Source organism: Garra rufa, chromosome 25 (assembly GCF_049309525.1).
Source record: "Garra rufa chromosome 25, GarRuf1.0, whole genome shotgun sequence".
Taxonomy (NCBI): Eukaryota; Metazoa; Chordata; class Actinopteri; order Cypriniformes; family Cyprinidae; genus Garra; species Garra rufa.
The window spans coordinates 10,669,856-10,692,739 of NC_133385.1; the positions used below are offsets into that span (position 1 = coordinate 10,669,856).

Here is a 22,884-nt window from a genome sequence, read left to right on the forward strand (position 1 = left end):
GTGCTATCATGTGGTCGGACAACATTGCCTCTTAATTATTCTGCCATTGGTGCAATTACAATGTATCTAATATTTTTATTAAAAAATCGCGATACCTCGATTTAATAAAAAATAAAATCGTCTTAAAACGTAAATTCGAATTAATCGAAAAAATCGAAAGAATCGCCCAGCCCTAGTTTGAACTTCCTAAATGCAGCTTCAAAGGGCTCTAAACAATCACAGCCAAGAAAGAAAGGATCTTATTTAGCAAACAAATGGGTTATTTTCAAAAAAAAAAAAATACAATTTATATACTTTTTAACCTCAAATGCTCGTCTTGTCTAGCTCTGCAAGACGAGCGTTTGAGATTAAAAAGTATACAAGTTGTAAATGTTTTTAGAAAATAACGATCGTTTCGCTAGATAAGACCCTTCTTCCTCGTCTTGGGTCAATTAAAGCCCTTTGAAGCTGCATTTAAACTGCATTTAGGAAGTTCAAACTCGGGGGCACCATAGAAATCCATTATATGGAGAGAAATCCTGAAATGTTTTCCTCAAAAAACTATTTCCTTATGACTGAAGAAAGAAAGACATGAACATCTTGGATGACAAGGGGGTTGAGTATCTGTTCATTTTTGTTCTAAAAGTGAACTACTCCTTTAGAGGTAATTTTCTCTATTTTAATTTTTTTGCACCCTCAGATTCCAGATTTCCAAATTTGTATCTCGGCCAAATATTATCCTATCCTGACAAACAATACATCAGTGGAAGTTTATTCAGCTTTCAGATGATGTATAAATCTCCATTTAAAAAAAAAAAAAAAGACCCTTATGACATGGTTATGACATGTATGGTTTTGTGGTCCAGGGTCACATGGCCTGTTTTCCTTCATGGAATAAAAATGAATATATTTACTTACCCATGCACTTACTCCAGCAGACTATATGGTCTGTTTATTCTGCTCCTCTGCCACTTTACTTTCTAGACCTTGTGATTGCAGGATTGATTCTGATTGGTTGTCATTGTTTTTACCAGACTCTATAGCTGTGGTGTTGTTTACATTGAGAAATCGTTGTTTACATACGAATTCTAACGTCAGATTGAATGCTTTTCTGTTCCGGTTTCCATAGGAACCCATTCAAATAGCGTCCATCTGTTTTTAATGTAGCTAACGTCCGCTGCTTCGTGTCATCTACACACTCATTAAAGTGAGGCACTGACAAATGACGGTCATTGCGACATTGCCAAGTTATGGCGCTATGGAGCCATGTGCTTTTTAAAAACATTTTAATAGGTTTAACATTAGTTTATTAGCTCGGATTCGGAATATACCCTAATTTGACTAGAAACAATGCAGACCGGAAATGCAAAGCATTCTTTCAGTTAAGAGTCGGACTTACTCCGTGTTCAGGAAAAACGTCTATAGTTTCTGTCCTTGGTGTGAACTGGCCTTAACTCAGAATTCTGAGGGGAAAACTCAGAATTGCGAGTGATATCCACCTTATTTTTCGTAAGAGAGTGGGCGCGGCCATTTGCAATTTTATAGGTCCGGCTTCCGGTCTCATCCACGTCCAGCTATGTTTTAGCTGTACAAAACAGGTCGTTTTGTTGCTTGATATTGCAACTTGGTGTTTCTTGCTAATTATTTTAATGTAATTATGAACACAGTCAGTTTTACCGTTTGATTGTTATGCATTATCTTTATTTCCCTATAGCGGCTAATAAACCGGAAGTCTCGCCTATAGGCTTACTTTCGCTTGAAAAAATCCGAATTATGGGTTTGTATCTCACAATTCAGACTTTTTGTCTGAGAAAGCTACAATTATTATTATTATTTTTTTATTCTGTTGCAAAACCATGATGACACCAATGTTAAATACATTTTATAGTACTTCAAAACCCCTTTAAATAAACATAAATCAGTGTAACGTTTGTCTTAATGACATTAACGCGCTAGAGGTGACATTAATGGTACATGGCTTTGTCATACTTTACGGTTGTTTTAGTTTACGGCCTCTAGAGGGCGACACAAACCACAAATCACTGCTTCTTATGCAATATGGCACTTTGTTACAGTCTATGGTTTTATCTCTGATAACGCCTGCTGTGTCATTTCCTCATGTCTCAGCCTTTTTCAGATTCACAGCGTGTAAACAAATACTACGCCTTCAAACTAATAACAGTAACCCACTAAGAATGTTCAAGCATCTGAAAACATATTATTACACAGCCAGCATTACAGTTCATTGAATCTCTAGGAGTTTAAAACCTCTTAGTATCTTCAGGACTTTACTATGATGTGAGAAATGGAAAGGAACACGATGATGATGATGATGTCTGTGTTTGTTCCAACAGGATATGAAAGGATTATTGTGTGAGTCAAAGTATAAGCCTGATGTGTGTAAGCCTGTGTTGATTCACATGGGGACATTATGCTTATGTTATTATGCACACGTGAAGCTGGTTTGTATAGTCTGGCACTCTGCAACCAAGGAACAATACACATATACACACACAGCCATCAGCTCAGAGACACTACCATAAACTAAAGGTAAGAATTTTTCATTTAATGCTGTGTAATCAATACTAATCTATAGATAAATCAATTTATAGTTACACTTAGTTACATGCAAAATACTAGACACAGCAAATATTTAAATATTATTCTAAATATATATAATACATTATGTTTTTGTCATTTAAATTTGTTGATAATGTAAACGCTTTTACTACAGTGATTGAGCCTAAACACAGTAAAATATGACGTTATTTTATATATGACTGTATTATATAAATTGAATTTAAATTATACATATTAACTTTTTGTCATTTAAATTAGTGGTTTAAGAGTTTTTACTACAAGGAAATTATGTTCATTGTGTATTACTATTAGCTGAAAGTGAAATAAAAATAAATTAAGCCTAAAAAGTAATATTTAAAAATAACAAAATCTAAAACAAATAACAAAAGCATAAAACTAAATAAATAAATAAAAAAGTAACTAAAATTAAATGAAAGCTAAAAATATAAAAAATCTTTTTTAAATGCTAAATAAAAAACATAATAGTATATAAATAATACTTAATGCTTGTTTATGCTTTAAAAAATAAAAGCATATGCATGGAATGTGTCATATACAGAGATATACAGTCAAACCAAAAATTATACAGACACCGGATATAATTTTCACATTTTTTTTTTTTTTACTAGTGGGCACAGGACACTATAGTTAATTTATGTACAGTAAATGAGGATAGCAAAATAAATTAAACTGTGACGTATTACCCAAAAATTCTTCATACAGTGGACTACCAAATTAATAAAAAATTTTGGACCAAAAATTTGATTTGACACTTTGACCTGAACATGTTTTGTTACATAACTTTCTATCAAAGTTATCTGACATTATCAAGATGATTTTGGTCTCACGCAGTTTAACTCTTGAGTCCTTGTCATATTTTATTACCATTTTCTAAACTATAGCGAATAAACTGATAATGTGAGAAATGTTGAAGGTGTCTGAATAAATTTTGGATTGACTGTTAAGAACAGAAATACATATACATAGGTTAAAATAAACTACAGAGCTATACAGAAACTGGCTCACAGAAATAGAATTACATTAACTAAATTGTTTGTGCATTTCAGCAGAATGTGTAGCCTGGATGAGGTTCCATTTAAAATAGCTCTGGACTCTGTGGGTCTAAAGGAGCCTTTCACAGCTCCTGAACTTAAGGTCCCAAACAGTGTTCAAATTCTGCGTGATACAAAGGTGAGCATGTAACAATAAACTTACAGTCATCAAACACATTTGAAATTTTATGTATATGCGTCTTTATATATAACAATATTCACATGTTGTCCTGCTCTGCAGTATTCATTCAGTCTGGAGAAAAAGATCTTGGCTGCATGGGAAGAACAGCAGCGGAAGAACAGGAAAGCCAAAAAGGCACCCCAGAGTGTATGTCCCACCTGCCCACCATATTGGCTGATGTTCAGCAGCCCGCAGCAGAACCGTAGGGTGCACCTCAGAAGCGCAGAATTATGGGAACTGGGCCCACGCCCCCGCAGCTTAAGCCTCAACGCTGCTGACTTGCGTAAGCTCCGCCCACTGCGGGCGGTCCAGTTCCTCATCGCCGACACAGACTGTGAGGGTGGCTACGGTGAAGACGAAGAGAGCTCGTCTGAGGATGATGATGTGCGTAGCAATGAAAGACCAAAGAGTTCTGGCCCACAGTGCCTGCGGATTTCTGCTGGTCACACCCAACGAGGCTCCACCCCTCGCCCCGCCCCTTCCGGGACACTCCACAAGACCCGTCCAAGCTCTGCCTCCTCTGTAAAAGACATACGTAAGTCCATTCCTCCTGGCCTCAGCCAAACACCGCAGGGAAGCCCTCACGGCTCCAGAGCCCCTCGCAGGAAACCTGGCATAACAAGAACCAGCGGGCGACGGAACTTACACACCATCTTACAGCCGAGACCCTCGTCTGCAGGACCGCTGCCCTCCACCAGGCCTCAGAAACCCTCCTCACATGTAAAACACACTAGATCCATCCATAGATCTTATTTCTAGGTCTTATTTAGGATTATTGATGAGCTGATTTTATACTTTAGGGTGTGCGTCCGCGGACGTCCGCAGGGCTACAGGACGCTCCAGCAGATCTGCTTTGCGCTTTGAGTCAGGAAGAAAGGGATCTACTTGAAGCCGTTACACGACATGGATACACACTGTGCACTGCCATACTAGCACTGCAGAGGACAGGGCCCAAGAGTCCCGATCAGGTAACACAATACTGTACATGCAAACACACATGCACATATATAAATACACATTCTGTTTCTCATTCTTTCTCGATCTCCTCCAGATTTTGAGTTACCTGATGTCATGTGAACGTCTGTGTCGGCTGGGTTATGAGAAGACTCAGGTGGAAGATGCTTTGGAGATGTTCCAGAACTGTGAGACCAAGGTGAGATACCCTATCAATCAGCATCAATGGCACATAATACCTCTCTAATCAGCATTTAGCACTCAAAATGTTCAACCAATCAACATCCAGTGCACAAAACACCCCCAAATCAGCATTTAGGAGGAAAGGAAAGGAAAGGAGTGAACAAGTGAACACCGTGAACACAGCAGCCATATTGCTATCGCTGCGGCACCCGGGGAGCAGTTGGGGGTTCGGTGCCTTGCTCAAGGGACTCACCTCAGTCGTGGAATTGAGGGTGGAGAGAGTGCTGTGCATTCACTCCCCCACCTACAATTCTTGCCGGACCTGAGACTCGAACCCGCAACCTTTGGGTTACAAGTCCGACTCTCTAACCATTAGGCCACGGCTGCCCCCTAGTGCTCAACCAATTGACATCCACTGCATAAAACGCTCCTCAAATCAGCTTTTAGTGCTCCAAACACTCAACCAATCAGCATTCTGTGCAAAAAACATCTAAAATCAGCAATCAACTGGCATTTAGTTAACAAAACATTCCTCAAATCAGTCTTTAGCAAGCCAAACGCTCAACCAGTTGGCATTCAGCGTATAAACCCCCCCAAATCACCATCTACCTCTTTAAACACTAAACCAATTGGCATCCAGCGCATAAAACATCCATCAAATCAGCATTTAGCTATCCAAAAACTCAACTATTCAGCATCCAGCACAAAAACACCTCTCAAATCAGCATTTAGTGCTCAACCAATCGACATCCACTGCATAAAACACTCCTCAAATCACCATCTCACTCCTAAAACACTCAACCAATTGACATATAGCGCATAAAACACCCCTCAAATCAGCTTTTAATGCTCCAAACACTCAACCAATCAGCATCCTGTGCAAAAAAAAACATTTTAAATCAGCAACCAACTGGCATTTAGTTAACAAAACATTCCTTAAATCAGTCTTTAGCAAGCCAAATGCTAAACCAGTTGGTATTCAGCATATAAAACAGCCCTAAATCAGCATCTACCTCTTTAAACACTTAACCAATCAGCATCCAGTGCATAAAACACCCCTAGATCAGTATTTAGCAAGTCAAATGATCAACCAATCGGCATCCAGTGCATAAAACACCCCTCAAATCAGCTTTTAGAGCTCCAAACACTCAACCAATCTGCATCCAGTGCAAAAAAAAACATCTCAAATCAGCAACCAATTGGCATTCGGTGGACAAAACATTCCTCAAATCAACATTTAGCATTCAAAACACTTAACCAATCAGCATCCAGTACACAAAACACCCCCAAAAAAGCATTTAGTACCCCAAGCACTCAACCAATCAGTATGCAATGCACAAAACAACCCCAAATCAGCATTTAGCTTTCCAAACACTCAACCAATCAGCATCTAGCACATAAAACACTCTTTTGAATCAGCTTTTAGCGCTCCACACACTTAACCAATCAGCATCTAGCGCTGAAAAAAAAAAACACCTCTCAAACCAGCAACAATTGGCATTTACTAGACAAAATATTCCTTGAATCAGCATTTAGCAAGCCAAACACTTAACCAATCAGCATTTTGAGCACAAAACTCCCCCAAATCAGCGTTTTGTTCCAGAACTGTGAGACCAAGGTGAGACACCCTATCAATCAGCATCAAGGGCACAAAATACCTCTCTAATAAGCATTTAGCACTCAAAACATTCAACCAATCAACATCCAGTACACAAAACACCCCCAAATCAGCATTTAGTACTCAACCAATCGCATAAAACATGCCTCAAATCAGCATTTTAGTACCCTAAGCACTCAACCAATCGGAATCAAATGCGCAAAACAACCCCAAATCAGCATTTATTGCTTCAAACACTCAACCAATTGATATCTAGTGCATTAAAAGATCCCTCAAATCAGCATCTGGCTTTCCAAACATTCCTCAAATCAGCATTTAGCAAGCCAAACACAACCAATCAGCATTTAGAGCACAAAACTCCCCCAAATCAGCATTTTATGCTCCAAACGCTTAACCAGTCAGCATCCAAATGCACAAAATGTCCATCAAATCAGCATTTAGCACTAAACATCCCTTACAAAACACATCCAATTATCATTCAGCACTAAAACACACATCTAATCAACATTTAGCACATCAAATAAACCAACCTGATGTCTTGTAACTGTATTGATGTTTGTGTTTCTCTTAGGCTTCAGAGTTTCTGTTTCTGCTGGCTCAGTTCTGTGAGATGGGTTTCCAGCCGAGCACCATTAAAGAAGTTCTACTGGTGCATGAGAACCATAAAGAGAAAGCCCTGGAGGAGCTTATGACCCGCAGCGGCTGAAAACACACAAGAAGATCCTGCAGTGTGAACAAATGAACCACCACTTCCAGTGAAATAATCTTGAACTCCATGAATAAATGTATAAATGAATCCTCAGCTACATGAGCAAATGAATCAGTCTTCATCTCGATTAATGCATTAATGAATCTTTATCTTCAGCTCCATAAATGAATGTATAAATGAATCCTTTGGAGTGTTAATACTCCCAGTCTCTCCTGTTGAAGAGTTCTTCATTGTATTATATTGATGCCACATAACTGTATATCTGACTTATTCATGACAAAGATTAATAGTTGAAGAAAGAACCGTAGATCAAAATTCATCATGAGGAAGATTAATCTAGGAACAAAAAAGTTACATTTTGTAAAGAGCCGGGAACAGTTTGAATTACTTTAATTAAACACTGTTGTGACATTTATTGTGCATCAGTTATTTAATTTCAGGACTGTTTTCCTAATGTTTGGAGTGTAATAAGAGGTGAAGATGTTGCATTAACATTGTCAAACAGTAGGCTTAATCACCAATTATTAAACTTTTTAAAAATGGGGGAGTAAAATTTACATATTTGGTTTCAACAACCATCTCGAAAACACCTGGTCTTTTCACAATCTGATAGCTATCCATTCAGAGAAAACACATGAAGTAAATAGAAATAAACAGGCCGGTAGTTTCACTCTGTCAGTACTATGTTTTGTGTCTTACTTGTAGAATCAAAAGTAATTTAACAGAACAATAAATAAACCTCTGATCTCTGATTGGTTGCAGTGTTTTTACGAAGTGATCAGTCGGCCATATTGGCGGCACTGAATCTATTATTGCCATTGAAAATGGTCAGTTATTATCATGTTTTGGTCTGTACTAATCGGTCGGACCAGGAAAAACTTTTGGAGTACAATAGACTGTGAAAAGTTATAACAAATAAAGAAAAAGAGTGCAAAAAAACTGTCTGAGGAACAAAAGGCGTTTGTGGTTGGCCAAACTGTACCAGGATTTCCAGGGCAAGAATCTTGACAACATTCGTGTTTGTTCTTATCAGGTGGGTGAAATATTAGGCTAATATCTTAATAAATACTGCTTGTAGGTATCTTTACCCCCATCAACTTTAGTTTGTCAAAATATTGTGCCCTTTCCTGCTTACTAAGTCATTTTCTATATTATTTAGCAGCGTCCACACACATTTTTTGTGGTTTAGACAGCATTAATTAGCAAAATAACGTATGTAGTAGTATATTAACCGTGCTGTTTACATCAAAGTATCGACAATATAGCTGTGCATCTGGGTAAATGACCAAATCGATCAAATCAATTACGATTTGATTACATTCTGTTCTGCTGATTAATGGTTTCGAACTGAACGTCGTGACTCATTCCATTCAAGACCACAGCCAGTTAAACTGGTCAGTCAGCTGGCTTGAAATATCAGCCAATCAGTGCGCTTGAATAGTTCCTGTGATGTCTGTCAGCCTATCAGCGCGCAGGATGTCGCTGCCTCGCTCGGTCTCGGCCAATCAGAGACCAGAGGTGTTTCGGTGCGGCGTTTGAATTTAGGCAGAAGTCTCAAGCCCAAGCGTCGGATAGATCGTGAAGTAAAACTAAGCTAAAATTCAGAAGTGTCTAAATAGCGTTTAACGATTGTATAAATCTCATTAGAGATCTGCGACGGAAGGACAGGATGAGGAAGAGGTAAGAGAGAGATAGTTTGAAAGTGTATAAATGTATAGATTAGTATATTATGTACCGTTACTGTGTTAGTGTTAGCTTTAGTGTTTCGACTGAAACGAGTGTTTTAGTGAAAATAGTGTTTAAGTTAAAACTTTTTCCTGATTTGTATTTTTATTGACACTTAAGTTATGAAAATAATACTATTCACAAACATCACCATTTTAAACAAGCCATTTTCCAGTAATATCAACGAGAATCAAATGGTTTTATTATTATTTAGTAACTTAGTACAGAGAGAGCAATCAGTAATGAAGCACAATTTAATGATCTTTTATTAGTAAAGTTATGACTTATTTGTTATGAAAGCATTAATAAGTATAATTGTCAATAATACTGCTGATTTGATATTCATAAGAAATATATTGAAAAAGACTAGCTCATTTTACCATAATGTTTCATAAGCAACACTGTCTCACGTCTGACTTTTTGAATGACATTTAAGATAACAGAATAAATATGAATGTGTGTCATTTCAGTGAGATTCATGCTGCAGAGTCTGTAGCATGTCTGAACAAGGCTCTCAATGAGCTGAAGGACATCTGGGAGGAGATCGGGATCCCAGAGGACCAGAGGCTTCAGAGAACGGATGCCGTTCATATGCACATTAAGGTCAGTTCAGGTCATCTACGCTTCAGTTAAATGTTTCTGAACAGTAGGATTTGTAATGTTTTTTAAAGAATGCTCTTTTGCTCAGCAAGCCTGCATTTATTTATTTTTACTATTTAAAATGATTGCTTTCTATTTGAATACGTTTTAAAATGTAATTTGTTCCTGTAATCAAAGTTACATTTTCAGCATCATTACTCCAGTCATTGGAGAAATTATAGAAATGAATACTTTTATTTAGCAAGGATGCTTTAATCAGAATCAGAATTACTTTTATAGAAATTTATACTGTTACAAAAGATTTCTATTTCGGATAAATGCTGTTCTTCTAAACTTTCTATTCATCAAAGAAACCGAACCTCAAATTCTACTCAGCTGTTTTCAACAAAATAATACATGTTTTTTGAGCAGCATATCAGAATATTAGAATGAATTCTGAAGAATCGTGTGACTGGAGTAATGATGCTAAAAATCCAGCTTTGAAATCACAGGAATAAATTATATTTTAAAAAATTAATTCAAGTAGAAAACAGTTCTTTTAAATAGTAAAACTATTTCAAAATTGTACTTTTTTTTTTTTTTTTTTTACCGAGACTTCTATGAAAAAAACTCTTACTGTTCAAAAACTTTTGACTGGTAGTGTACAGTGCCTTGCAAAAGTATTCATACCCCTTCATTTTTTTTCACGTTTTGTTGCAGCATTATGTTAAACTGCTTTTAATTAGTTTTCCCCCACATCAATTTACACTCCATACACCATAATAATGACAAGGCAAAAAACAGATTTGCAAATTTTACAAATTTATTAAAAATAAAACACTGAAATAAGTACATTGCATAAGTATGCATACCCTTAACTCAGTACATAGTTGAAGCACCTTTACAGCCTCAAGTCTTTTTGGGTATGATGTGACAAGCTTTGCATTTGCATTTGGCAATTGTCTGCCATTCTTTGCCTCACCTTTTCACCTCTCAAGCTCTGTCAGCTTGGATGGGGGCTGGCAGACATTTTCTAGAGTCCTAGTTGTTCCAATCTTATGTTATGGATAATGGAGGCTACGTGCTTCTGTGAACCTTCAATGCAGCAGATTTTTTACTGAACTCTTCCCTAGATCATTGCATTAACGCAAGTCTGTCACTGAGCTCTACAGGCAGTTATCTTGACCTCAGGACTTGGTTTTTGCTCTGATATGCATTTTCAGCTGTTAGACCTTTTCTGAGAGCTGTGTGCCTTTCTAAATCATACTCATTCAAATGAGTTTGCCCCAGTTTAACTCCACTCGAAGTGTAGTAACATCTAGAAGCAATATGAATGCTTCTGAGCTAAATTTCGAGTGGATCAATGGGATCTTTTCAGTTTTTTATTCTTAATAAATTTGCACAAATGTTAAAAACCTATTTTTTGCTTTGCCATTATGGAGTAAGGAGTTGTAGATTGATGTGGGGAAAAAAAGTCATTTTAAAGTGGCTTAACATAAGGCAGCAACATAAAATGTGAAAAAATGAAGGGGTATGAATAATTTCGCAAGGCACTGTATGTTTTGCATTGACTAGAGAATGGAAGCACCAGTTTAGTGTGAAATCTTTGTGATTGCAGAACCTGCTAGACATGATGATCGCTGAGGAGGAGGGATTGAGGAAACGCTTGATGAGCAGTATTGAAACCTGCAGAAAAGAGGTGACCAGCCTGTGTGATGAACTTCAGGTGCAGGAGTGTCAGGTGAGCCACTCTGATCCAAGATTTACAGCATAATAACAGCCTTTGCCCTCTAACTTCTGGATGTTTTGTAAAGCCAGCCAATCAGATTGGAGATTTTGATGTGTTTGGCAGGAGGAAGATGGTCTTACAATGCTGCAGTTGGAGAAGGACCTCCGTACGCAGGTCAAGATGATGCTGAAAGAGAAAAGTGCTCGTCAGAGCGAGCTGAAGTCTCTGGTTCAGCAGGATCAAGATCTGTGTGACATCCTGTGTGATGACCTCTTCCCCATCCATCCCGAGCGAGTGCCGTCACAACAGCAGCTGCAGAACTACAGACAACACATCAAAGCTCGCAACCAGGAGAAGGTAAAAGTAGAAACTAAAACACCCGCAGAGCTGTTTTGTATTAATAATATTAATAATAATAATAAATGTTTCTTGAACAGAAAATCTGCATATTAGAATGATTTATGAAGGATCATGTGACACTGAAGACTGGAGTAATGATGCTGAAATTTTAGTATGATCACAAGAATAAATTACATTTTATATTCAAATAGAAAACAGTAAATGAAAATAGTAAAAATATTTCACAATATTACAATTTTGCTGTACTTTGGATCAAATAAATACAGGCTTGGTGAGCAGAAGAGACTTTAGAAAACATAAAAATCTGTATTCAAATAGAAACTCTTATTTTAAATTGTAGTATTTCACAATATTACTTTTTTTTTTTTTTTTTTTTTTAAGAATTTTGACCACTGGTATATCCTGCATTCTAAAATGAATAGTGTGATTATGATAGTTTACACCTCTGAATATAAAAATATATCCAGAATGGTTACAGAAAGTGTTTGTGTGTGTGTGTGTGTGTTCACAGGAGCGCCGTCATGCCGAGTTTGTGGAAATGAAGCGTCAGATCACAGCACTGATGGAGGATTTGGAACAGCTTCCTGACACCTCCTTTGAGAAAGACGCTGTGTGTGAAGATGAAGATGCTTTCTGCCTTTCTGTGGAAAACCTCAGCTCACTAAAAGTGTTACTGCACCAGGTACACACACACATTTCACACAGTTCTTTTTAAGCTGTTCCTTTTTGTTTTTGGGTCTAACCCAAATGCTGTCAGCTAAAATGAAGAACAAAGCTGGCCACCTTAAGCCATTAAATTGAAATGATGAACCCTTTCACAGTATGATTTATGTATTTACATATTTATTCAGCAAGGATGCATTAAATTGATTAAAAGTAAGAGTAAAGCCACTTATTTTGAATACTAAAATTATTTTTTTTATTTTCAGACTTTGTTCAATCCTGAAATAGTGTAGCATGATTTAAAAAAAATAAGCAGCACAATTGTTTTCAAAGTTGATAATGTTTATTAAGCAGCAAATCAGCATATTAGAATGATTTCTGAAGGATCACATGACACTGAAGACTGAAGTAATGATGCTGAAGATTCAGTTTTTCGTTATGGTATCCATATACCAACAATCACTTTTAATGTCAGTGTTTTGTTATTCATTAGGTGAAATGTCACTGGTTAATGATGTTAGTGTTATGTTTCAGCTGGAGAGCAGTAAAGCTGAAAGTGAAGCGCTGTGCGTGTCCATCCGTGGTCGTATTGAGGAGCTGTGGGAGATGTTGCAGTTTCCTGAGGAGGAAAGAGAAAGTCTCATGCCAAACGCCCACACTACCACGAAGAGCAAATTGAACGCAGTAAGTACACTCACCTGTCACTAAAGTAGGTCATGTTGGTGTTTCATCTTGAGCTTCTGCTGGAATTACAAAACAACCCTCATGCTGTCTTTCTCACTGTGTCACAGCTGCAGGCAGAGCTTCAGCGATTGGAGGAGCTGAAAAAGAAAAACATTGAGCGTGTTATTCGCACAATCCGATCAGAGATTGTCAAGTTTTGGGAGAAATGTTACTACAGCCCGGAGCAGAGACAAGCCTTCACTCCTTACCACAGTGGTATGCCAATGGGTTTCTTGGCAAAATTGCAATATGTATATTTCAGAATACAAAATTACCTACTTTGCTTGTTGTAGGAAAGTACAGAACTTTGTGACTTTAAAATGTGGTTAATGAGGGTAGTATTAAAGGAACAGATGCACTAGAAATGAATATTTGCTGCAAATGTACTCATTTATAATGTAGATATGTTTGTTTTCTTCTAGTGTTGCATCACTTGCTCACCAATGGATCATCTGTAGTGAATGGATGCGGTCAGAATAAGAATGAGAGTCCAATCACCTGATAAAAACCTCACAATATTTAAAAAATACTGCACAGTTGCACAAACTCCAGTCTATTAGTTAATGTCTTGCTGCACATTTGTAAGAAACAAATCCATCATTAAGGCTTTATAACTCAACCGTTGCTTCTGGCCAAATCCATGAAGTCCATAATCCATAATAGTACTTCCTCCAGTGAAAATGTCCATCCTCTGTTGTCCTCTCACAACATCACTGTCTCCAACATAGAACTGTTCAGACGAGATATAAGCAATATTATAAATAGAGGCCTCATATTTTAGCCTAAAGCAACAGTTTAATGTTTAAAAATACATCTTGATGGATTTGTTTATGACAAACATGCAACTTTTCCCTTTACAAGACATTAATTAATGGACTGGAATGATGTGGATTATTGTGACGTTTTTATCAGCTGTTTGGACTCTCGTTCTGACGGTACCCATTAGATCCGTTGGTGAGCAAGTGATGTAATGATGAAGAAACAAACTCATCTACGTTTTAGATGGCCTGAGGGTGAAGCCATTGTGTTTATTAAATGAATTATTCCTTAAAAAAATAAAGTGTTTCGAAAGTGGTGTACTGGTTGAAATGGTACAGATTTTATGCAAATTGGGATTGAGCCATACTGCCCTACAAAGCAAAAAGGCAGTAACTACGCCGAGTGCAGAACTGAGAAAAATGACTTTAAAGTTATCCTGTCATCCAGCCTGTTATCCAATGTTAAAACTGTCCCATGAGGATGCCGCGAAATCACACACATTTGAGATGAGATATTTTGTCACATAACAAAGAATGCCCTGAATGTCATGAAAATGATAATAACTCATTTTTTGACCAAAAATGCAGTTACTGCCTTTTTGCTTTGTAGGGCAGAAGTTAACATGTTGGGTATACAGAGATTGGTTGACGTTTGATTTCATTATTCTGTGCTGTTAGATGATCTGGATGAAGAGGTGTTGCGTGAACATGAGCTGGAGTTGGAGCGACTGAAGCAGGATTATACCGAGCACAGCGAGATGTACGACGCCGTTTCAACCTGGAGCAGCAACTGGACTCTCTATCAGGAACTGGAGGTGATAAATCATAGGACATCAGCTGAAAAGATTCTCAAGAAACATATTAAAGGGATAGTTCACCCAAAAATGATTTACTCACCCTCAAGCCATCCTAGGTGTATATGACTTTCAGATGATTACAATCGGAGTTATATTAAAAAATGTCCATCATAATAAAGGCTTCCTGAAGCAAATTGATGCAATTTTGTAAGTAAAATAGCTGTGTGGATGATTTTTTATGATGGACTGATGCACTTTATTGGACTTCTATTGGACTGTTGAATATCAACAGCCATCCACTGCCATTATAAAGCTTGGCAGAGCCAGTACATTTTTGGATTTGTTTTGAAAAAGTCATACACAACTAGGATGCCTTGAGGATGAATAAATCATGGGGTAATTGTCTTTTTTGGGTGAAATTTGTGAAATTCAGTCTAATTACGGTTGGTCTTCCTCCAGAAAAAAGCCACCGATCCCTCTCGCTTTAACAACAGAGGAGGAAACCTGCTGAAAGAAGAGAAGCAGAGAGCCGACCTGCAGAAGAGTTTGCCGAAGGTTTGAGCCGCTCTTTAAACAAATTCTGATGTTTGATTGACTGGAATGGCTTTAGCTAATTTGCCTGTCTGTATTTTGTCTGATTGGTCAGCTGGAGAAGAGTCTGAAGGCTCAGATTGACCAATGGGAGGCGACACACTGTAAAGAGTTTCGTGTAAACGGGCAGCAGTTCCTGCAGTATGTAGAGGACCAGTGGAATCAACACCGCATGGAAAAGGAGAGAGAAAAACAGGAACGGGTATGAACACATTCTTCTTCTTGATTACATTTATTTTGAATATTAGTTTCTGACATAGCTTGTGCTGTGCAGCAAATGAAGAAAATGAAGCAGACGGAGGAAGATCTGCTGTATGGCACCGTCCTCAGAACCCCGACCAAGAGAAGACTCGCTGGAACCCCGACACCTGGAAAAACACGCAAGGTACTGACTGCAAATGTGTACTATTTGTCATTCAGTAGGAGTTTATCAGTATCAGAGAAGCTGAAACCAGATGTAACCCAGATGAAATAAATACGTATTGTATTCAGGGTGGCCGCGGATCCTTAAAAAGTCTTAAAAAGTCTTAAATTCCGTTGTCCTAAAATAAGGCCTTTAAATGTCTTAATTTGTCTTAAATCTAAATCCAAGGGTCTTAAATTTTTTACACTTTGAAAAGGAAAAGTTTATCGTTTTGAGGAGAATCTCCTGCGCTGGTTCTAAATCTGTTCTGTTGCTAGACACGCGCTTGCTTGACAACGCCTCAGTGTTGCCAGATTTAGCGGGTTTCCGCCCAACTACACGCATTTGATTCGCAGATTAACTGTTAAGTTTAACCATCATAGAGTAAAAGTTTATAATTAGCACATGTTTTGTCTTGCCACTTTACCAATTCAAACGATTTAAAAAGGGAACACGCACGCTGATTTTTTTTTTTTTTAACCGTTGCCGCGAGCACGCGCAGAGAGAGAGAGAGAGAGAGGAGAGAGAGGCGCGCGGCGCGATTCACACAGATTGATTCCTCCTGCTATTTGAACGGAAACGTACATACCAAGTCATGTCTTAATACCCGTTTTGGTATTCTGTTAAACAGTCGTTTATGTCTTCAGTGAACCGAAACAGCTGAGAAAGATATGCGTGCCAGTATTCGGTTTGTGCATTTGGCCTTAAAGAGACAGCGTCCTATAAATACCTGCAGTGAGAAACACTAGTTATTTTACAATTAATTATTACATTTCCCCTCCTGAATACTAGTGTTATTGATTTTATTACTAACTTTATGTTGTATTCATTTACACTTGTCATTTGTGTAATTGTTCTTGTTTTGTTACTGAACTTTAGTTCAGCTAGTAGTTTTTGCTGTGGATTAGAAGTAGCCTACCTAAAGTAAGCATTCAGTAATTAGAAAAAAACAAACTTGGAATAGTGTTTTCTGTTGAATATTCCCAAGAATAATCAGTTAAATAAAATAATAATTTAAAATATCTTCATAGTTTTGTGCTAGACTTTTGCGAGACTTTCAATTTGGTCTTAAATTTTGTTTGAAAATGGTATTAAAAAGTCTTAAAATGTCTTAAATTTAACTTGGTCAAACCTGTAGACACCCTGTGTATTGCTTTGTTCTTTTTTTAGCTGATCTCCACCTCTAGCATGTGTAGCTCCACCCCCAACACGACGCTCCGTTCCATATGCTCCTCCCCTTCTGTAAGACCACCCCTTTCCTCCAGCAAGGTGAGTTATGCTTTAACAGGGTTTTGTAAAAGGTGCTCAAAGTGCTTGAAGTACTTGAATTTGACTTTGAAATGTAAGGCCTGGGAAAACCCTTGAAAATAGCAGTTTTCCTGAAGAGGTACTTGAAAAGTGCTCAATTTTTTTTTTTCAACAAGCACACATCTTTTCATGCAAAGTTCACACAATTCAAAAAACATACCTTTTTTGCTTATTTTTAGTTAATGTTATAAGACTAGCAAGCCAAGCCAGCAGTAGTACTGACAGTATCATGAACATGATGTGAAAAGAGGAACAGATGAACCAAATAAATTGAGTAATTTAAGCTGGAACCGCTCTGAATGATTGAAGTCACGAGTTTGAATCAATCTTTTCAAGAGATTCACTAGCAAAAACCAGATGAAATTAAAAAAGAGCCATTCTTTTTTTGAGTTTTGACAATTTCAATGATTTAAAGCATGCAGTGATGGGTAAATCTGTTAAACCATTGCGTCGCAAAATGATTCACTGTTTCGAAGCACTCCAATCGTTTCTTTCAGATTGGGATTTCAAATTGTGTATTGCAAATCATTTTTAGATTGTAACTTTGACTATCACAAATCATTTGATTTAGATCGGAATGGGTTTGTGAATCATTTTGCAAACTGAATGATTCAAATCAAATGATTCGCGACATGCAGCTTAAAGTCCTGATCTAAGTTAAATGATTCATAATATACGAAGTTCTGATCTAAATCAAATGATTCACGATCCGCACTCCGAGTCCTGATCTGAAATTATGGTTTGCGAATCATTATTCAGATCAGGATTTCTCTGACAGCGTCTTGTAAACATGGCTAAAGACGCAAAAAGAGGAACAAATGAACCAAATCAGTTCATTAGTTTACGCTGGAACCGCTCAGATTGATTCAAACTCATGACTTGGAAACAGCATTTCAAGCGATTCACTAGTAAAAACCAGATAAAATTATTAGAGCCATTAATTTGAGTTTTACATTGACATGATTTTAAAAAGCATGCAGTGATAGGTGAAACTGAGTTTTTCCAAAACTCTGAATCAGGTAAACCATTGCGTCGTAAAATGATTCACTGTTTTGCGTTCCAATCGGATCGAGTATCACAAATCATATGATTTATATCGGGACTTCAAAGCGGGTTTACGACTCAATTGAATTAGGTCAGGACATTAAAACGTGTATTATTTGATTTAAATCTGAATGGGTTTGTGAATCATTTTGCAAATTGAATGTTTCAAATCAAGTGATTCACGATACGCAATTTAAAGTCCCAATCTTAATCAAACGATTTGCGATTCGCGCTCTGAGTTCTGACCTAAAATGATGGTTCGCGAATCATTATTCAGATCGGGACTTCAATGTGGATTGCAGATCATTTGATTCAGATCGGGACGTTGGTGTGGGTCTGCAAATTATTTGATTCAGTTCGGGACTTCAGAGCCCGTATGGCCAGTCATTTGTTTCCGAGCAGGATTACGAAGCGATTTCGATAAGCTTTTTTTCTTTTTTAAAAATCCCTTGAGAAAATTGCCTGTGATTTTACCATAGTAAAAGTAATACTTTAGAAGTGATACTTTGCATGTGCTTCACCTTTATTTTTACCATTTTTATTTGTATATTTTTTTTATTTATCTTTCAGAATTTGAAAGAGAAGACATTGTTTGATAAGTGAGATCTCTGATTAAAGTCCTTAAAAATAAAAAAGTGATTTAAAACAGGGTTTCCGCGGGGTCTTAAAAAGTCTTAAAAAGTCTAAAATTTAAAAATCAGAATTTTAGGCCTTAAAAAGTCTTAAATTCGCTGTTCTAGGTCTTAAATAATTTTACACAGGTCTTATTTTTCCGATGTCCATGTAACGCTACCTCTAATGCTCATTTAAATTCTCTTTTTGTTATTTCCGTGGTGTTGTAGTTCTTTATTTCACTATTCCAAATATAATTTGCTGTATTTAAACTACAAATGAGACCAGCATGCAATAGACAATCAGCTTTCTGTTATTGGCGCGAGTCTCTCTCGGACTTTTTACGTTTTGCTATGATTCAGCGTTTTGATCGAATCTGTTGAAATAACTCGCTCATGAAGTGACTTACTGCCACCTGCTGGTAATTTAGTGTGTTTAAAAGTATGCCTCCACACCCAACATTACAATGTATATATTTATAAATCAATAAATGTATTTAAAACATTAATCTCACTTTTAATTTTGCAGTGTAAATTATGTAATCTGACTGCTAACAGCCATTTAGAATTTATTGATAAATTCATAAAATAAATTTCAAAGGTAATGCATACATTTCAAAAGTTAAAAAAAGGCCTTTATTAAGGTAAATCAAATATGCAGATTTAAGATGTAAAAGCTAATAGAGCACTGATGAAAATATTGCTTCAGAATTTTTTTTTTTACGTCAGATATTTCTAGTGGTACTTTTATGGGGATATTTTGTGTGGAATAGTATCTGCTGATATGAAAAGTTCACAGTATATCGTAGTAATAAATTTAATTTATGACAGCCATGAAATTGTGTTTACTTTTTACATTAAACACATTAAATATTACATCTATGCATGTAATATAATATCTATTTCCATTACAGGTTTCGGTCTTAAATTTCATATAAGGTGGTATTAAAAAGGTCTTAAAAAGTCTTAAATTTCACTTGTTCATATCTGCAGAAACCCTGTTAAAAGTCCTGGAATTTTATTTTAGACTATCTGTACAACCCCTATTTTAAGCACCAGATATTTTACAATAATTTGTAGTATAATCAATTAAATTGTAAACTGCTTCTCTGCTAGTTGGGTGCGCGGACACCTGCCCGTGGCCGAACCCCTCGTGGACTGGAGAGGAATAAGGAGAATATCTCCCATCTCAGCGGAGCTTTGCGCACAATGGCCGCCAGCCCTCAAAGAAACTACTCTATTACTTCCGTGGCCTCCTCCTACTCTGAGTTTGCGGTAAGTTCATTATCCAGCAGTTAGCTGTCTAGACACAAAGGCAGCTGATGTAATCAAGTGACCCCTGTGCTTATTCTGCCTTCTGTTATAGAAGGATTCTGAATCCACTGCAGCGTCCAGGTCTGTATAACTAAAAACATTCACTGTCCATCTCACTAACACACACTCTTCTCGTCTAACCAGACTAACGGAGGAGGGTCTGTGTTTGTGTGTATGTGCGCTTTCAGCTTCTAACGGTGAAATGAACTCTTTGAGAAAGAAACACCACAACTAAAACACAATCTGCTGTTTTTAAGGACCCTATGAAAACAAAATTAGAGTTGTGACATTAAAAAGTGGCAAACTGATGGTTGCCAGATTGTTTCTTGGGTCTTTAATGATAACTTGGCCTTTTCTGTCAATGTTGGTCTCCTGGATCCACAGATTTGCTAGGTTACCTGCTGTAAACAAACTATCACCAATGTTCCTTCAACTATTTAAGCTAAAAGATGAAAATTAAAATGCTGTCATTTAACTTCTCTCGAGTTGTTCCAAACTGAACAGCTTCTGGTAGCCACTGATTTCCATAGCCTAGTATATTTTTTTTTTCCCCATACTATGGAAGTCGATGGCTATGAGCAACAACAATCTTAAAACTATCTTTTGTGTTCTACAGAAGAAACTTTAGAACAACTTGAGGGAGAGTAGATGACAATTTTAAATTTTGGGTGAACTGTCTCTTTAAGACAGCTAAAAGATGCATAAACATGAAGGATTGACAGGGTTTGTATAAGGTGCTTAGTGCTTGAAGTACTTGAATTTGAATTTTGAGCCCTGGAAAACCCTTGAAAACGTCAATATTTCTAAAGAGGAACTTGAAAAGTGTTTAAATTCTTTATTGTTTCTTTTTCAATAAGCACATCTTTTAATGCAGAATTCACACAATTTAAAAAAAAATCAAACCTTTTTACTTATTTCAGTTCATGTCAGAAAACTAGCGAGCTAAGCCAGTAGTAGTACTACTGACAATGTTGTGTAAACATGGCTGAAGATGCGAAAAGAGGAACAGATGAACTGAGTCATTTTTGCTGGAACCGTTCCGATTGATTCAAACTCGTGTCTTTGATTAAAAGAGCCATTTAATTTTTACATTTCAACCTCGATTGTAACGATTTTAAATGGTGCGTAGTAATGGGTGAAACGGAACTCCAAACGGATTTAGAATCGCAAATCATTTGTTTCGTATCGGGACTTCAACTCACATGTCGGGAATCGTTTGATTTAGACTGGGAATTTGGAGCAGGTTTGCGAATCATTTGATTCCGATCTTGACTTCGGAGCATGTATTACAAATCATTTGATTTAGATCAGAAGAGGTTTGTGAATCATTTTGCGAATTGAATGATTCAAATCAAAGATTTGCGATACTTCTTGAAGTTCTGATCTAGGTCAAGTGATTCACAAGCCGTGCTCTGAATCCTGATCTGAAGTGATGGTTCGCGAATCAGTTCAACCATTGTGTCACAAAATGATTCACTGTTTTTAAGTGCTCCAATCGGATTGTGACTCACAAATCATTTTTCAAATCAAGACTTCAAATCACATATCGCAAGTCATTTGACTTTGATCGTATCGCAAGTCTGATTGACTTGGATCTCGTTACACTAATCATTTGATTTAGATCCAAACTTTGCGTATCGCAAATAATTTCGTTCAGATTGAGTCCTGATCTGAAATCAAGGTTCGCAAAACATTATATAGATCGGGACTTCAAATCGTGGGTCGTGAATCATTTGATTTAGATCGGAACTTAAGAGCGGGATCGCAAATCTTTTGGTTTAGATTTGGTTTTGAACTTCGGAGCGCAGATTGCGAATCATTTGATTCAGATCGGGACTTCAGTGTGAATTCGCAAATCATTTGATTCAATCCGGGACTTTGAAGCGCATTTAGCAAATCATTTGTTTCAGATCAGGATTTCGGAGGGAGTTTGCGTATCTTTTTTTCTTTTCTTTTTTCTTAAACGGTAGAAAGTATGATCAAACCATTTAGGTACAGATGTAAAAACAAAGGAAATTAGCCATGGTTTTACTATTGTAAAACTGTAGTAAACTTTGTTTTACTTAAGCACTGATATTTTGCATGTGCTTCACTATATATATATATATTTTTTTTTTTGTATGTTTTTATTTATCAATTTATCTTTGTTAGTATTTGAACGATAAGACATTGTTTGATAAGTGAGTAGTGTATGAAAAACAAAGTAGTGTTTGAAATGTTGTGGAATTTAATTTTACAGTATCTGGATGAACCCTGGATTGTGGAATGTCTACTGGTAATCTGACCTCATATTTGTGTTTTTGCCCACAGCGGGAGCTCTCAAGTGCTTCTAAATCCAACGTCAAGATTGGAGTTCTGAACTCCACCATCACCCACTGAACTCGGTGGATCAAAGATGAACTGGTGGGCATCAATGAAGATGAAAAAAAGACTTTTATGGATATCCAATGAATGTAAATCATTTTGACTTTGCTGATGAATTGTAAATATTTTAGCTCTGCTTTTTTACTATTTTTCTCTTGACCTCTTTTTTTCCCTTTATTTAATTTTCCTTTTATGACTTTTGAACAATTTATTCTGTCTTTGAGTTTGAAATCACCTGCAGTTTTTATAAAAACTTAAGAAACACTGATCTTAGGCCTCTGAGATGGATTTTTACCTTTTATACTCTAAAATCACAATAGCATTTAGATGCATGTCAGACTTTTTTCTCTAATCGCACAGCACACTACGTTTACTTGGCATCACTCCTTTGAAATTGCTGCTACTGTGGTGGTTGGCATCCTGTAAATAAATGTTTGTTTTCTTGGGGACATTTTGTACTCTGGAAATTATTTATTTATTAGAGTGGATGAAAATGAACACTGGATGAATACTAAATACATTTATATTTTTATATATATATATGTGTGTGTATGTACAGGAGTTTTAGACCACTTGTACCAATCAGAGACAACTTATCTACCTCATTTTTCTTGTAAGAGCGGGCTAGACCAGCTATTTTTAGCTGTACTAAACAGCTC

At 36.9% G+C, this 22,884-nt stretch overlaps 2 protein-coding genes across 3 annotated transcripts; both read left to right on the forward strand.

Annotated features, from left to right (window-relative positions):
* Positions 1 to 2,235: 2,235 nt before the first annotated feature.
* Positions 2,236 to 7,988, forward strand: ubap1la (ubiquitin associated protein 1-like a). Its single transcript, XM_073832281.1, has 6 exons — positions 2,236 to 2,529; positions 3,627 to 3,750; positions 3,853 to 4,512; positions 4,593 to 4,760; positions 4,844 to 4,945; positions 7,119 to 7,988. The coding sequence occupies exons 2-6, from the start codon at positions 3,631 to 3,633 to the stop codon at positions 7,251 to 7,253; spliced, it is 1,185 nt and encodes a 394-aa protein (XP_073688382.1). The 5' UTR covers positions 2,236 to 2,529; positions 3,627 to 3,630; the 3' UTR covers positions 7,254 to 7,988.
* An 826-nt stretch (positions 7,989 to 8,814) lies between these two features.
* prc1a (protein regulator of cytokinesis 1a) lies at positions 8,815 to 22,660 on the forward strand. 2 transcript variants are annotated; one of them, XM_073831996.1, is made up of 15 exons: positions 8,815 to 8,936; positions 9,452 to 9,584; positions 11,179 to 11,301; positions 11,413 to 11,646; positions 12,161 to 12,331; positions 12,847 to 12,996; positions 13,104 to 13,251; positions 14,472 to 14,608; positions 15,050 to 15,145; positions 15,237 to 15,383; positions 15,456 to 15,566; positions 16,755 to 16,853; positions 19,664 to 19,822; positions 19,914 to 19,942; positions 22,172 to 22,660. In XM_073831996.1, exons 1-15 carry the CDS (start codon positions 8,926 to 8,928, stop codon positions 22,218 to 22,220), a joined length of 1,797 nt encoding a protein of 598 aa, XP_073688097.1. In that variant the 5' UTR covers positions 8,815 to 8,925; the 3' UTR covers positions 22,221 to 22,660. The 2 variants fall into 2 exon arrangements, with proteins under 2 accessions (XP_073688097.1, XP_073688098.1); XM_073831997.1 differs by lacking the exon at positions 19,914 to 19,942.
* Positions 22,661 to 22,884: the final 224 nt, after the last annotated feature.